The sequence below is a fragment of the Lissotriton vulgaris genome, chromosome 3_1 (genome assembly GCF_964263255.1).
Source record: "Lissotriton vulgaris chromosome 3_1, aLisVul1.2, whole genome shotgun sequence".
NCBI lineage: Eukaryota > Metazoa > Chordata > Amphibia > Caudata > Salamandridae > Lissotriton > Lissotriton vulgaris.
Window position 1 is genome coordinate 1,208,734,499 of NC_141689.1, and position 17,587 is coordinate 1,208,752,085.

The 17,587-nt window shown below is 44.7% G+C and overlaps 1 protein-coding gene across 1 annotated transcript in view; it reads left to right on the forward strand.

Annotated features, from left to right (window-relative positions):
- Window positions 1-17,587, forward strand: part of RNF38 (ring finger protein 38) — a 759,966-nt gene that overhangs the window by 292,678 nt on the left and 449,701 nt on the right. Inside the window, exon 2 of the mRNA XM_086961661.1 lies at window positions 8,418-8,488. Coding sequence (XP_086817787.1) covers window positions 8,418-8,488 — 71 coding nt within the window. The remainder of the gene's footprint in view (window positions 1-8,417; window positions 8,489-17,587) is intronic.

A 17,587-nucleotide genomic window follows, 5' to 3' on the forward strand; every position in this document is an offset into this window, starting at 1 on the left:
GACAGAAAATGAATGTGCAGACCTGACAGCCTTGTCATATTTTGTAGCCGCAGTTCCTCCCTATGAGCGGTGGAGCGCCCCCTCCTCCCACTGCTGTACAGAAAGCTGGAAAATAAAATGGTAATAAAAGGATTTTATTACCATTTTATTTTCCAGCTTTCTGCCAAATGGAGAGGACAGGTTGGGCAGTGGCAGAGCTGGGGTGGGGGTTATCGGTTCTCCCTGGGTAACACTTTTTTGGGGTCGGCGGCATTTCACGTGAGGTGAGCAATTTTGGCGCGCACAAGTAGTCGTGCCTCCCCCTCTCTTACCTGCACCTGCTATTATTGGGCGGCAAATTCGGAGACCGCCCCAGGCTGCAAAAGTTCTAGCTACACCACGGGGACGGGGCCAGTACGTCATTACTGCTGATTAACCCCTTAGCTGTGGCGGCTATTCCGCCGCAGTGCTAAGGGGGAGGCGGGGCCGCGCGGCGCTCCCGTACTAATGACGGAACCGCTCCGTCACGGCCCTCGGGTGGGCTGTGCTTGTGACGGAACGGTTCCGTCACGGCCCCGCCCGGTCTTTAGAACGTCAGCGCAGGTGCAGAATTCGCGCCGCGCAGGCGCGGCGAGCGGGCCGTGACGGAACCTATCTGTCACCAGCACAGCCCACCCGAGGCTCGTGACGGAACGGTTCCGTCACAATCACACAAAGGGTTAACAGAAGTTAAGAGAAGCCCCTTCAATATGAATTACCATGTCGGTTTGGCTGGTTACCTAGCTACAGTCAAACGGACGTGCACAATCAGACTCTCAAACCCAGCTGTCTTAAATGAGTGGGTTGGGGTTGGAGAGCAGGCCACAGCTCCAGTGCCTTTTGGAGCACTGAGGCAGCCTGCACCGGCCATTCCAGACGCTTTTCTCTTATGCTGCATGAGGGCAGCGTCTAAATTGGATAAGGTAGTTGACTTTGTGATGTCACTTCCTGCTCAGAGGTGTCTGGAGGAAGGGATGGTGGGCATCGAGGTTGGGCTGCAGGATAAGATAAGTTAAACTTTGTTTCTCTTTTTTAATTGTTTATTGCAATGTATTTTGAAGTAATTTTGTAATGTATGTAATGTAAAAATATGTATAGCAATACCAAGACAGAGCACAACACCAATAGTAAAATCTGACCAAAGACAGTCAGTAGTGTTTTTTTTAATTAACAAAGTGCAATATACACAGAAACAATCACATTGGCAAGTGCATTAGAATGCTTAGTAATATATTGCAGTGTTGACACGTAGTTGTCGTAAGATAACCGCCAACAAGTGTTTCGTCGTAGACAGACTTTCTCAAGGCTTCAAGTTACTGAATAGAAATCACAGAATACTTTTTTGCTTTAGATTTTTTTATTAATGTTAGCGGGCTGACAGAAAAAGAAGAAGACAACAAAAATACGTAGATAATTTCATACATATACATATACAGAGAGACATTTAAAGTATATATGTTGTAGACGAAATAGTTTGATATGTGAACACAATAAAGAGAATTCCTATTACAAAAACAAACTATAGACGTATTCTTCTTTGCAGAAAAGAAAAAGAGAAGCTTAACAATTATACGGCATTTGAATAAGATTTTACTCTAGAAAAGTACCCCAGTTTCTATTGAATTTAATCAGTGAGCGTGTTCCCCTAAGATTTGCAAGGGCTAACTCCATGGCATGTATCTCTGTTACTAGTGTCCACCACTTCCAAACCGTCGGAGGTTCCGGATCTATCCAGGCCCTAGCCAAGGTTAATTTAGCACATGAGATAAGTATAGTGGATAGGGCTGATTGTGGAGGTGAAGAGAGATTAAGATCTAGTAGGACCGAAGCAGCCGTGATGGTGGGAGGCAAGATATTTTTTAATCTAAGAACACTCAGTATATCCCCCCAAAAGGTCTTAAGTTTGGGGCAGGAATACAGTATATGTACTATATTGGCTGCTTCAGTCGAACATTTAGGGCATTTAGTACGACTGCTAAAGGAGAAGTTCGGGGACCATCTAGAAATTCTTTCGGGTGTGTAGTAGAGCATGCAGGTCGTTCTATATTGCTGTATTGCAGAATACTACTTACTCCGGGAGACGGACCTTACACTTATGCGGATGTCGGGACAGGTTGGAGTTCAAGTACGGGAACCCTAAACGTAGGCTTGATTATCCGTTTATGTTAACGGTGACTCCATCGTATTAACTACGTCCAGTCTTCCCGAATGATGGGGAAGCCCCACGATAAGTTACAGATTTGAATGTGACTGATGCTTTGATTCTGAATAAATAAAGATGGTCATCTGAGATTTTTTGGTCTACCTGAGATCAAGTAGAGGTCTCTGTACCTACAATCATACAGCCATTTGAATACTTTCTGGTGCACGTCGTTTGAGTCTCTAATCCTGTTGGATTTCAGGATTCTGTGATCTAAACTTGAAGCCTGAGTAAGTCGTTCTATGACGAAACACGTGTCAGCTGTTATCTTACGACAACTACGTGTCAACACTGCAAGATATTACTAAGCATTCTAATGCTCTTGCCAATGTGATTGTTTCTGTGTATATTGCACTTTAATTAAAAAAACACTTCTGACTAACTTTGGTCAGATTTTACTATTGGTGTTGTGCTCTGTATTCGTATTGCTAAACTTTGAAGTGTATTGAGGAAGTTTTCCTTACCGCACTGAGTGACACTGGAGACGGCACAGTGTTGACATAGAGCACACCAAGACATGTGTAGATACATTTTTGTGCAAACTGCAACAGAGGTGCTGATTGTTTGGTTTAGATAACCACTGCTGTCGTTCTTTTTTAGTGTAAAAATATATATAGCGCCTCACCGTTTTTTAATACCACCTACCGCCACTGCCTTTGAAGGACATAGGAGTGGCCCTAGATACCTTTGTTTCTTATTCTAAGATGGTTAGGTGAAGTGATCTGGTAGAGTTGGTGATGGAAAGCCCTGCTCCCTTTCAGGGCCTACACTTGTAGAGGCTGCTCCTCATTCGCCCTTGTAGCACCATACAGTCTGCGGCAGTTGGTGGTATTAAAAAACATTGGGGCACTACATATATTTACATTACATACATTACAAAATTACATCAAAACGCATTAAAATAAACAATTGAAAAAGAGAAAAATAAAGTTTCCTTTACCATATCCTGCAGCACGTCCTTAATGCTCTCTGTTCCCGGGCTCCAGACTCCCCCGAGTGCAAGGTGGAGTTCCAAAGCCTTCTACCTTATCCAATCCAGACGCTGCTCACATGCAGGATGTGCGAAGCATCTGGATTGGCGGGAACAGGCTGCCTCAGCGCTCTGAAAGGCACTTGAGCCCTATGCCTGCTCTGAAATCCCTGGGTGAGAGTTTGAATTGAGCATGTCCATTTGTCTGTAGCAAGGTATCTGGCCAAACCGACATATGCGATACATACTGAAGGGGCCACTCCTCACTGCTGCTAATCATCAGCAGTGACGCACTGGCCCCGCCCTGCCCTCTCATTTCGGCAAAAAGCTGGAAAAATAAAATGCTTATAAAATCCTTTTATTACCATTTAATTTATCCAGCTTTTCGCACAGCAGTGTGGAGGAGGCGGTGCTCCACCACTCATACGGAGGAACCTCTGCTTTTTGAAGGTTTCTAAGCCTGCACTGGTTTAGAGTACAGTGCAAAGCCTTCTTACGCTAGCTGGAATCAAACTCTTTGTAAAAGCTTCCAGCTCACTTTACTGTTTAGTCTAAAGGGTGTCTTCTGCGGGTGGTCGTGTGAATAGTGGCATTGCCATGTGGCACACAGTGGCCCTTTTTCCGGTGGCACGTCTGGTTATGGTATTTATATGAAGCTGAAAATGGAGCTAATGGGGCTTCCCATCGGGATGTGCATTGCAACCCAGTGCAGACCCAGCACTGATACGGAGGCCTGGTTATCACCATACAAGCAGAGACTGTGCAGTTTAAGAGATGTAGCACGTTCAAAGTGATTACTTCATGGTTTCCTGTTGCACGCTTATTGTCGGCGAGATCTTGTATTATACCCACCGCTAAACTGTCAAACAATATTAGTCTGTTTGGATGGCAGTTGAACTTTTTCCCTTACTATGTCAAATTCTGGTGTTTGGTCTAGTTCAGCCAAACAGTGTGAATGAAGTAGATAATAAATCCGGCATCATATTTTGTGTATAGCATCCTTACACAGAAGACATAACACCACCAAACAAAAGTAGGGTTTGGATCTCCACAACAACCTTCAAATTTATAAATAGGCCTTCTTAATGTAATCCCATAATTTGAAATTCATACTTGCGGATGTGCCTGTAGGGAGACTCCTACCTCAGCCAACCAGCAAAGTTCAAATTCTATCTTTCGAACTTGGATTATTGACAATTTTAAAGTTGGTGAAAGGCAGTTCTTAGCCGTTTAGTACAATAAAGTGAATATCCCACTTGCTCCTCAAGGAAGCCGATGCTCGCCACTCTGGTTACAACTGAGAGCCATGGTACGCTTCCACAGTTGTGTAGCATCGTCCTGTGACATATGGAGGGTACATATTGGTTCAAACTTAGCAAAGTGACACCAAAATTCAAACATCATGGACACTGAAACATGGCAGTATTTTGATCTCTCTGTCCTTAAGATTTTTGACTCTTTGTTGTTCTCGCTTATGTCACCGTACATAAATACGCAAAAATCCCCCTGTATTCCCGCAGTCTGTGTGGCGTCAGTTCCTAAAAACGAAGGCCTTAAGAAACCGCTGCAGTGCCAGTGTAATAGCTTCAAGGAAAATTGGCACGCTGGTAACATTGAAAAGGTAATATTCGGCTTAATGACTGGGTGGTCTTGTCGTTTGCCTCCGGTTCCATGGACTGGAATGCTCTCTCCCTAAACCTCTTAATCTGTAGTCAAGTTTGCAATGTTTGTGGAGAGAAACTATGACCTACATATGAATTGAATTCTAAATGGTGTAAGTTGATTATATTTCTGTGCTCTGCTATTTTATACGTGGATTTATATCGAACGTGAGAACCCCTCCCTGGTCAAAGTGCTAGTGAAATACAAATTAGTCTAGAATGACAAATTTGTTCTATAAGTACCCTTGTTCAATATCTGGTGTTAACTTTAAAAAATGAGCTGAATTGAAGTGAGAGAATTGAAAAAGCCCGCGATGGTTTGGACAAAGAGTGATATATATTTGACATTTCGTAAAAAAGAAAAAAGAAAAAGAAAATGTAAGATTGGTCGTGGTGGAGTACAGAACTAGGCGTAAAAATCATTACAGACAGCGGAGTACCACTTCCTCTGGTTGTGATCTTTCTTCAGCAAACCACTTGAGTGTACAGACCTCAAGGACCTTACTGCTACGGCTGTTAGGAGATAAAGATGCTAGTTGATGGATCCCAAGACCTGAGATGCACGTGTTCAAGGAATAGGCAAGGAGTAGATCAGTGGCACGAGTGAGTAAAGCTACTTTGTTTATTGTAGGAAGGTGTACAGCATACAATGCAGGCTAGAGTCTCTTCCTGGCACATCCACACGGCCACCTCCTACTCGTCATGAACTTTCCAAATAGCGCACACCTTTACACTTCTTACATTAGCCAGGACAGATGCACAGAGCCACTTCCCATGTTGAACGCTTTATCAATCATTTGATGGTGTTCCTAACAAAGCTCACAATGACAGTGGGTTACCCTGGGCACATTTTTGTTATATTTTTCTGAATTAACTACTTTAATGTTGGGATCACTCACAACTTCATTAGGTACTGCTAATCAATCAGCATTTGTGTAGCGCAGCACTGTCACCCCTAGGGGTAACTGGGCGCTGAGGGTGCTGAGTCTCTGCCGAAAAGCCGGGTCTTGATTTTCTTTCTGAAGTCCGCCAGGGAGGGTGCTGTAAGGCTGTGGAGGGGCAGGGCGTTCCAGGTCTTGGCAGAGATGTAAGAGAATGCGCGGTCCGTGCTGAAGCTGCAAAGGATGCGGGTGTGTGAGGGCAAGAGCGGTGGGGTGCAGGTGTCCCGCAGGTGGGTAGAATTTCAGTCGATGGTTGATGTAGGATGGTACATGGTTGTGTAGTGCCTTGTGTGTGTGCATGAAGATCTTGAACTGGCATCTCTTGTGGATGGGTAGCCAGTGGAGGTTTTTGAGGTGGGGGTGATGCGGGTCCATCTGGGGAGGTCCAGGTTGAATCTTTTATTTAGGTGTTTCAAAAAAAGTGCCTTTAGTATTTCTACATTATCTACCTGCAGCATTTTCGTAGGTACCAGGAGACCTGCCGTACATTAGAGGTTTGACTGGACCAAAGCACCAAGTTATCTGTGGTTTGTACGTATTGCTACATGTTTATGTGCAGGGAGTGTGGAGCAAGAACTTATGAAAGATAATTGTGTGAAATACAAGCACTTCTCTACAAAATCATATGACTGTGGTATTCCAGAAATTTGGACAGGCGTGATTTACCACTCCTACTTCAATTAATTGCTAGTATTACAAAATTGGGAATGTTCGGAACAACATTTGACCTCCGCAACCAACTTTCTCTGTAAACTTCTGTATGGGTGTGCGTCCGCACTAATGAACCATATGGAGCGATTTATTAAAGTTCCATGATCCCATTTTGTACCTCCTTAGAGAGGGTTTCTATCCACTTTGTAATTTATTTTTACAGTATGTTTTTCTAACTGTATTTTAATGCTACTACTTTTGTGAAATGCTGTAAGAAACCCTCCGTCTTTGATATTCTCTATGCACTTTATACGTGTTGATGCACATGTTGTCATTGAGAGGATAATCCACAGTTCAAGATTGCAGCAGAAGCCCAAGTTCCCCCATCCAGTTACACCAGTGTGTCTTGAAGCCCTGACCTAAAGCAATGTGGGAAGGAGAGATACATTGTGGTTCTAACCACATTTACTTCCTTGGGGTGTCTGACACTGCCCCTGCTAAAAACTGGACTGCTTAACAAGTTGGCTTGCTGCAGTAGCCTCCTACAGGCCTTCTCACTAATTTTCCTACCTCTCGAAAAGACCTATCTTTCTCTGCCCTTTTCAGCCTTCCTGTAGCCACCTCCACTTCACCATCCAGTCATCAAGCAGACTGGATCAAGGTGTCCGGCAGGCGCTTCTGCAACCTCCTCCTTGTGGTGTTGAAATCCTTCCATGTCATCACCCTTCCTTAATTGTGTGCCAGTGATCTACTACAATCCCAGCAGACTCCTTACATCACAACCACTGTGGTGCCTCCTATTACTGAACGCCCTACACCCAGGTACTCTTCCTCCTTCACCGCATCCGTCGCCCTTTGACCTGTCTCAGCCTGCCTCACTCTCAAGCTAGCCTTCATAGGCCTTTAAAAAAAAAAAAAGTTTACTATTTTATATAGCGCAAACTTGACCCACATCGGTTATCAGAGCGCTTTACATAGCACCAGTTGCATTACACGAGGACACATTCATTAGGCACGGGGAGATTAAGTGATTTGCCCAGAATCACAGGATGTTCAGCGTCATTGCCAAGACTCGAACCCAGGTCCCCAGATTCGAAGTCCACCGCCCTAGCCGTTTGGATTCCGCTCAATTCAATTCTCCCATAATCTTGCCCTGTCTGAAGCTCAAAGTGCACCATGAAAAAACCCTTCCTACATCACTTACTAAAACGACCGCGCATATTCCACATTCCCAAAAGTAATTTGCGACCATCTCAAAAACAACAAACATGCTGTAGGCGCGTTTGAACTGTCGATTCCAGGAAGTTGCTGGAGGCTTGACAGAATTTGCATGACGTTCTTTTTCTTTTATTATTTTAAAGGTTTGCTAATCTCCTCCATTTTCTTGCTACCCTGGGTGATTTTTTCCATCAGCATGAGTCGATTTTTCTTCTTTGTGTACGAAGAGAAATCGAGCGCACGCACCCAGCGCAAGCTTTCAGCGCATAAAATGGCGGGAAATAGCAGGTTGGCTCAGATTAGCACCACAGGGGCACTTTAATTACCGCAGGCCTAGAAACAGTGAGCTATAACTTTCCAACAACTCTACCTGTAAAAGCACTTGCATTTAAACCTGTACATGCTGGTAAACAGTTCTGGGAATTAATGTATACAATGGCCCAATTGACAAAATTTAATTTTTGTCCCATTTTATCTGTAACCCCGTGTAGTAAAGTTTTTTAATATATACACCCTTCTGCAGTCACCACAGAGATAAGATAAGATACATTTATTTCAGTAAATAAAAATCATGAAATATTACACAGATAAAAACGTTAAAAAGAACGTAATTCTGCTGAAATTAAAATCAGATTTTGAAAGCAGTCACCACAGAGCTTGACCGACAAGCACGCCGCTATATGAGGTTTCTAGGTTTTGATGTAACGTTGTTTCTGTTACTTTTTTTCTTACCATACCTCCTCTCTTGACTTTTGTAGGGAACACGAGCCCTCCCTTCCATCGCCAGCCACACCACCACGAACATATTCGCAACGATGACAGTGACAAGGTAAGGTGCTGCAAAACTGCTCTTCCCCTTTGGCAAATTCTGCTGGTGTGTTGTGGAATGATATATCTGCTTCGGTTTGCTGGTGCCAGATGTTGTATGTGGGGAACGCCTGGTGTAGAGTGGTAGGCCTCCTCTTGTGAAGCAGTCTTCGAAAGTGGTGGTTTGTGTTCAGTAAACCACATTTGTGGTAATTGTCTGATGTGTGGCTTGTTTGTTGTTCACCAGGAGGATGTGGCTCGCCCCTACGAGTTCCTTTTCTTTCTCTCTCTGCCTTGTACACTTCTGTGGGAATTGTTGAGTGCTTTGCCAAGATGTCCAGGCTAGTCCGAGCGCATACTCTGATTAGGTAGCACCAGAGTACAAAAGGGGGGCTGCAAGTAACATTGCAACTCCACTGAAACAAATTCTTTAAAACATAAAATTCAGTAGTGGGGAAAACAGGAGTAACACACCAATCTCTCAACGTTTTTGGTCTATTTAGAAGGAGAGAACTGGATAAGGGACATGGCTGTTTCATTCTTTAACCGCATCGCTGCGGCGGTAATTTTTGCGCTGCGCAGCTTTTTTACAAAAGCCGCGTTACATGACGAGCTCAGCTCGTCATCCGCACACGCCCCCCGTGGCTGATGACGAGCTCAGCTCGTCATCAGCATCGAAGGGGTTAAAACCGATGTTCGGAAACAATGCAGATCAGGGGCCGTATTACGTATTGCCATTGTTTGGGCCTGGAGCACCTCTGAAAAAGTGTGTCTGGCTCAAACAATGCCAATGCGCCCCATTATGGTGAATGCGCTGCCCTGGGGGCAGCCGTGAACATGCGCTACCCTGGGGGCAGTGCATACATGTAAAAACACGGAGCAGCTGTTTCGTGTTTTCACAGTGCAGGAGGCAGCCGCCTTAACTTTCATAGGGGATTAGAAATCCCCTTTCAGGCGGGTGCAGTCAGTGACTGTACCCCCCCCTGCAAGGGGATGTCTGGGGGGGTCCATTAGACCCCCTTTACCCCCTGCAGAGGGCTGCTGGTAAGAGACGCACTGACAGTGCACCACCTTTTAAATGGCACACTGCCAGTTCGCCTTCTGAGAATTTCTTTGACTCTGCCCCACGCCATGTTACAGAAGGAATTTTCTCATTTGCATAGGGCATGTCCCTGTGCAAATGAGGGAACACCCACTGTTGATAGTGCTGGAGCTTTAACCTCATCCGTGTGGTGCAGATTTACCCCCGGTGCTGGGCCCCAATGTAAATGGGTGTGGTCATGATGGAACGGTTCCGTCATAAGCACAGCGCGACCGATGCTCATGACGGAACCGTTCCGTCATGAGCATCGAAAGGGTTAAGTGCGCTGGCGCTTTAAGTGTGCCAGAACTATCGGAATTATAGAAGGGGAAGCACAATAATATGTGCCTCCTTCTATAGTGCCAAAGTGCAGCAGAGGCATGCAAGGTGGGCACAAACGCCCTTTGAGCCTCCGGGGCACCTTATGTAAATGGCCCCTGGTGCACAGAGGTCCTCAAGCAAAAGCAAGTCAAATTTCTGAAGAGATCGTGCAGAGTTAATTTGGCAAGATCAGGCTGGGTCCAGAGTAGAGTAAGTGGGATATTCTACATCTAGTGTTGACGGTACACCTTAACTACACTAGAGGTGGGCGAGCCACTGAAAGCTCGAGCCTGAAGCCTGGTTCTGGCTCAGCTCGAGATCCTGTTGGTCCCTCGAGCCCATGTCGAGCTGAGCTTTCAAGTGCCTTGTGCCTACCTAGCTTCATATGCCTGGGTGTTGCCACAGCTAGGAACTTAAAAACTGGGGAGTCCGGTTCGAGTCTCTGCGTCGGCTCAACATCCTGGGATTCCGGGGAAATCACTTATCCTCCCCATCCCTATAAACAATTAATGGTGGCCTTGTGTAATGCAAGTGGTGCTAATGGAAAGTGCTCAAGTACATTAAGGTCAAGTTCTCGCTAAGTAGAAACTGCAGAAAAATGCACTGGGGTAAAATTAAAGCTTAGGCCCTGCGGAAGACAAATAGAAAACAATTTACTGGCTGTTTGGTACACAGTGAAACCAGAAAACTTGAATACATCGAGGATTCCCTGCTTAAATTGTGTGATCTTAGGCAAAGATTTTTTTTCACCAAAATTCTCTTTCCTTCATTTTCCCGTATGAAAGAAACACGTTCAAAGATGTGTTTTCAGAATGCCATTCATACACAAGGCTATTGTGTTTGATTTATTATGCTATAATGTTGCTCCACAATAATCAGGGCCACGTCCAAGGGTTATAGCTGTCTTGCCTCTTAGTTCACTAATGGTTCATGTTTAAAAAAAACTATCACTTGGATAAGTACTTCTCAATGCAGAGATATAATGTGACGTATTAATGTCAAAGCTTCTTCATGTTAAAGAAAGGTATTTTTTTTATTCTGACGAGTATCATATTTTACATAATGTTTGTTGAATTATTTACATTGAAAATATTTTAAAGGCTCAGCTTATGCATGGACTCGAAAATCCAAGCCAGACCCTTGACTCGGCTCTCCCTTTTAATTTATTGGCTCGCCCAGGGCTTAAAGTGGGCCGGGTCTCACCGGGTCTGAGCACCGGCAGTTTTTTTAAAGGGGGCCTCGAAACGGGTCTCTATCGGGCTCGGTTTTGTGCGCTGGTCACAGGTGGTCCGTTTTTTCCGGACTGCAGTGACAGCAGTCCAGAAAATAGAGCCCGAAAGAGACCCGTTTCGAGACAGCAGGCACATGGATGTGCCCTGCTAAAACTACTCACAAGTTGAAAGTTATGGCATGACGTCATGCCAGGTGAGCGTTGTAGGGGGAAGTTAAATTCTTTAAAGAGTCTTTTTCTCTGTGAATTTATTTCCCTTCTCTTTTTGAAACTCAAGAGCAGCAACATTGTCGTGGTGTCACCAGGGCTTTAAGTGGAAGCTTCTTCAATATTCTGTACAAGCCATAGTTGCTGTTATTTATCTAATAATGCAATTAACAACCATTGACAAAGCCAATAGCCTTGACTTGTAGGTATGATGTTACTTGTTGTATCATATACCTGGATGCAATGACAGAAATAGCAAAATACAAGTCGGGCGGCACACTATGCTAAACACAGATTTTTAACGTACTGTTTTTAAGCCACGCCCTCAATTACATTGGCCACGCCCCTTTGAGAGACCCCCCACTTTTTTCATCCCACTTAAAGCCCTGGGCTCGCCCACCTCTAAACTACACTATGTGTGTATAGTTTCCACCCTATTTAGGGTGTAAACCAGAGCAGCGCGTGTTTCAGCAAGCATGCGCGCAACACCAATTGGGCTCAAAGGGCTTCAGCCCCCCCCACCCCTGTCGTGTGAGTCAGCCTGGGCTGAGACAGCTTCCTGGGCTGGCGACCTTCTTATTGCAGCCGCACCCGAGTACTTAACAGGTCTTTAAAAGACCATTTACTAGTTAACGAGGCTTTGTTGGGTTTTCACCCCTTCTTAGCTCTCCTGTATCTCCACTCTGCCTATTGCTGGAAGAATTACCCCCCCCCCCCCCCCCGAAATTTTTCTGAGACCCCTCCTTCCCCCACACACCTGTGGCAAAATGTGGAAGAAATGGTGCAAAATGTAATGGGCTACTATTACACCAAATAGCGTTCTAGGAAATTCAAGGATCTCTGTTTCTAAACGCTAGTACACATACACGCTTGCATATATTTTCAGTTACTCTCATACTCTGTGGGAACGCTATATAACATTTATTTTACAGCAGCTACTAACTTTTTGAAAGGATTTGCCAAAAGAACGCAGAACCTCAATTTTTCAGCCGTTAAAAAATGTATTTTTTTATTACATTTCCAGAGGGTATTTTTTTTTTCCGGTCTTGGGCCTTTTGCAGTTTGTCTCTTTTTCGGTTTTTTTACATCATTGTATTGCAATCGATGTACACCCTTAATCCTTTGCCCATCCATCCTGTCATCCAAGCTCTCCAGCACCGTTCGTGCTCCCAAAGTTATTCTGACTCCTTGGCACGAACCCTGGGAAGAAGACTACTGGAGGTTCTGAGCTGAAGGAATGCGTCTTCGGAAAAATGAAACCACTGTTCATAAGTACAATATGGATGCACAATTATTTTGTGACTAGTTTCCTTTTCTTAACTCGAACCTCAACAGGAAAATTGATTGGGTTGTGTGAAATGTATCTAATTTGCTTTTGTGTAATTATTTGATACTCTAATAAAAATTCCATGAATTGCAAAACCTGCATTTAGCTCTATACCTCACATACACTTTAGACGCAAAGTTTGTAAACAAATAACACAAACAGCTGCTTGCGTTCTGGCCAATTTGCGTTGTTCTTGTGGCATAATGGCGTAATTTCAGGGATTTCACGTAATAGGTGTAACATGAAATTACATTTATGCCGGCTTAACAAAATTTCACCAGAGCCTAAAAATGGCCAATCTTACGCATAGTATGTGCCTCAAAAACAGAAAATCTTCACTAACCTGATGATGATAATAAACTTGGCATGTGAGATAAAAAAAGGGCTAGCCTATTTGTGAATTTACATAGACTCAAGACTGTAAGACCGGGTACAAACCCTTTTGGTTGTTCATGAAGCCCTCACCAACCAACCTGGTTGGTGGCATGCTTCATCATCGGGCCCACCCAGTGACACAGAGTGTGTCCGGGGTGTGCTTCGACGCCTGAATACAGCAGAGCAGGTATGTTTCTGAGTGTGCGGTGTAGTGACGTGAAAGTAAAAATTTAAAAGCTATACAGGGATCCCAGTACCCGAGGGTAAATTATATTTTAATATCTGGGTCACTGTTAGCATTAAAAAAGGCTGTTGGATGTTATAGGAGTGTTAATTTGGGTCTCCTACATCCAGGTGAGGTCTACATGTTTCAGCCAGGCCTTTATGATTAAAAAAGGCTTTCCTCAGGACCAAAGTGTGTAGGTCCAAAGTACTTAATTTTAAGTGATTGTTTAATTTTGAAGAATGTGTAGCACTCGCTAAGGTGCTTTATATGTGTGAGGGGGATTCCCTCTTAGAGCAGTAGTTGGCTTGTTGCCAAATTTGCCCCATGGAGTAGTCCGGCAGAGGAGTGGACCAAAGCTTTCGGTCAGTGTCTGCGTTGAACCTCTTGTTGTCTCTGCGGCCTCCGTAAATAAACTTGGCACGCCACTGAACAGGAATGGGGAAGTACAAACCTACAATGAGGGAAAAGAAAGTTGAAAACCAATAGGGTTTTGATTACATCAGAACAGGTGGTAGCAGTTTGTGTGCCAGGAGTCACACAATTTGACACTTTGGAGACTTAAAATCTGGCTCTTCATAAATTATGTTTCCAATGGGTCTGGTGTTTTTCTTATTTTATCTGCTGTTTTTGCCCTTCATTTCTGCATATTAGTAGATTATAACTCCTTGAATCCCTCTTTTGAGCATAAGTTGCACTCTATAAACCTAGATTCAAATGTCTTACTCTTCCCTGCTGGTAGTGTTAAGGTACCTTATTTCTCTCTTTGAATTCTGGTCCCCACAACCAGATCTCAAGACAATGTGACTCAGTGCTTAATTTGTGAAAAATAAGTGCCAGGTCCTCGTCAGGAAGCCACTGCAGCTTGCACCACATATTGCCCCTGTCAGCGCTGCCAATGACAGTACCAACTCAACTAGTAACTACTACACTGCTTCAAGTGTGGCAATTTAGACTATTCCAGCCCCCCAAAGTTAGAAGAATGGGTTGGGGCAGGTATTAGTGTGTTTTAAGGGATATTAAATTGACAAACAACTGCTGTTGTGCTGGTCTCTAAATTAAATAAACAGCGCCACCATGTGTCAGACCATCATAAGCACCGGTGTTGACAATTAATTGCCGGGCCGAGCACCGGAAACCACTGGTTCAAATTGAGCACTGGGTGACTGTTGAATACTTCACATGCAGTCGATATTCCCGCTCAAACCTTTATGATGGCATGCCTCCACCAGTGCTGTTACAGGCCCTCCATGCATATTTCCTATTTAATGAGCATTTCAGACACAAACAACTGCTTGCTTTGCAGGGTCGGCTGAAGATCACGAGCACCGGCCTAGCTAGTAGGTCTAGACATTTAGCTTTGCCAGTACTTTTGTTAACCATCAGCAAATGAGAAATAAAAGGGTTGGTGCCGATGATAAATGGCACCCTTGAAAAATACAGCACAAATGATATATACGTGTGTGTCTGATCACGCTACAGCAGCCCCCAAAATGATGTAAATGTGTTTGCACCATTACCCATACACGTTCAAAAATGATGGACTCCCCAAGTAGGTCTTCAACTAAAGATGGCCGGGGCCATTTCAGATAAATGCATTGGGTCTCCTCAAATATCAATAAGATATAACATTAAAACAAACAAGTACCACAAAAGACATAAGAAACAAACCATTGATTACTAGCACAAGGTGAGCACTGGGAGTGGGGATCTAGGCAAAGTATGAATGCCCCCCTACCACCCTTTAGCTGAAGCTGCAGGGTCCAAGCTCTTCCCACCATGGGTAAAGATCCCCAGGTTGAGTTGGGGTCTGTTTTGGTTGAAATGGGTGAAATGAACTGACCCTGCCACTGTGCTTGGGTATCATAGCCAAAACTCACGACTGAATGGGCAGCGATGGCTCCTTCTGAACACGGCACACGCAGTTGGCGTAACACAATGAAAGTTAAATGCTGCACCAGCCATGTCCATGGTGCTGGTTCTTTCCTAGGGAAGAAAGCTCAGTGCGTATTGATGTATTGACGCATACACTCTTTTTTTGCTCAAAATCTTCAGTAAACGTTCAGAGTAGGCCTTAGGCATAAGAAATCCAACCAGCAAGACGCTGCCTTTTTGTATTTACTCTGTGGCAGGAGAGTAACACAGGCCCCTGCAGTCACGAGGGCCCACAACTCTCCAGGGGGCCACCAAGCCTTCAGCTGGGCTCCATTCAGCCCCAAGTCAATGAATATGTGTGAGTTATGGGATTGTCAGGGGCCCCTCATTACATTTTACCAGGGCACCTCCATCATTTTACATTAAGCCCCTGCTCTGTGGTGCATTAAACAACGCCAATCTGAGATTTTCCTGTTTCCTCTTTGCCATTGTACCAGATAAGCCACTGACCCTAGGAGGTGCCTGCTATTGTTTTTTTCAGTTGGCATTCCCAAACCGACATTACCACCGCCACCGCCACCGCCACCGCCTCCTCCTCCTCCTCCTCCTCCTCCTCCTCCTCCTCCTCCTCCTCCTCCTCCTCCTCCTCCTCCTCCTCCTCCTCCTCCTCCTCCTCCTCCTCCTCCTCCTCCTCTTCCTCCTCCTCTTCCTCTTCCTCTTCCTCTTCCTCTTCCTCTTCCTCTTCCTCCTCTTCCTCCTCTTCCTCCTCTTCCTCCTCTTCCTCCTCTTCCTCCTCTTCCTCCTCTTCCTCCTCCTCCTCCTCCTCCTCCTCCTCCGTAGTTGGCAGGTAAGGACACCTTGGCAGCGCCCCCCCCCCACGTGCCCTTACAATCTCCTTTCGACTTGCTGCCAGCACCTCTTGGAGGGTCCTGTGACGCCACTATTATTTTTGGTGTAAAAGGATTCCTTGCATGGACCTGAACTGTCCCACCAATCATGACCTCACCCGCAAGGCAACATAAATAGGACACAGCAGATAAGACCTGCAAGAGAAAAGGTTAGATATGCCAACAGACATTACTAATGACCTTAAATTACTCCATTGGAATTGCACCACACAAAACATTCTATTGCTTCATCACCGTCAAACACATTATCCCACAAAAAAAAACTAGCTCTACCCCACACGACACTGCTTGCCCTGGGGATGGTGGGCGGCAGCGCTTTACATGGAAAAAAATAAGTGCAGGTACTCATTAAAAAGAGCTACAGGTGTGGCAAGTGGGCAGGGCTAGGGGCGGGACTACTGGAGATATGATCATAAATAATGACTTGTGTACGAGTTGCAGCACATATCAAAACACATGAAAAATGTGTTTGTCAACAAAACAGAGTAGCTCATTACACAAAATGAAAGCCAAACAGTGATATGTTAACATTTCCTTTTTTTGTAGTATTTGCTGCTTCTTAATGTCATCCTATTATTCGTTGTTGTTTGGCACAATACTATACATTCTCAAGCGTGCACACAGACAGTAAGCAACAAGTACACATGGACATAAAAGCATTCCCCACAGTCCCCTTAAAAAATCTCCTGAGAATGTCCTGATTCGCTCCCTCTTTCTCTCACAGAGGAACAGGCACACACAAGCAGGCAAACACACAGCCATATGTAAACACTCGCACAAAGTCTCAGGTGAGATTAAAGCCATTTTAAACTCCTTACCTCCTATGGCTTTTTTAATTGCTGCTGTCATCCTGCTGTCTCCATATCTGAGTTTGCACAAATCCACACAATAGTGTGAATGTGATTAACAGCACAGGGCCTAAATGGGGCCTCCACTGTCAAACACAATGTGAAGGTGAACAGGGGACAACGTGGAAAAAACATCATGCAAAAAAGCCCACCCAGAATAGTTCAGCCGCAGCTCAGCTCAGGAATACAGTGGCCCTTTGCTGTCAGAAAGGTTCCAACGCTGACGGCCTACTGCTCACCAGCACTTGCAGCCAATCCACCTAACTTTCATGAGTACCGGTACTCTCCTCACAGTAGAGAAGTGCAGTACTTACAGTGATAAAAATAAGAAGTGCCGGAAGTCAGTACCTGTGAGTGCTGGCCATTTAAAGCACTGCCACTGCCCGTTTCCCTACGACCAGGCCCTTCCTGTCTCTTGCTGGTTCCGTGTTTTTACATCCACATGTCTGCTCCACTTGCCTCTCATCTTTACCCAGCCTCTAACCTTCTTTCGCTATTTCTTTCTCTCTTACTCCCACTTCTGCCTTACTCTCTCCACAAGTCTCATACATTTTCTCACAGTTTTTTTCCCTACTTGCCTCCAGTTCTCCCTTCCATGCTGTACTCATTCCCCAAGTTTGCCACCTGTTATATATATATATCTCTCCAGAGTTTTGACTTTACACAAATGCGTGTTAAAATACAATTTCTAAGCCCATGTATGATTTCAGAACTCAACAAATATC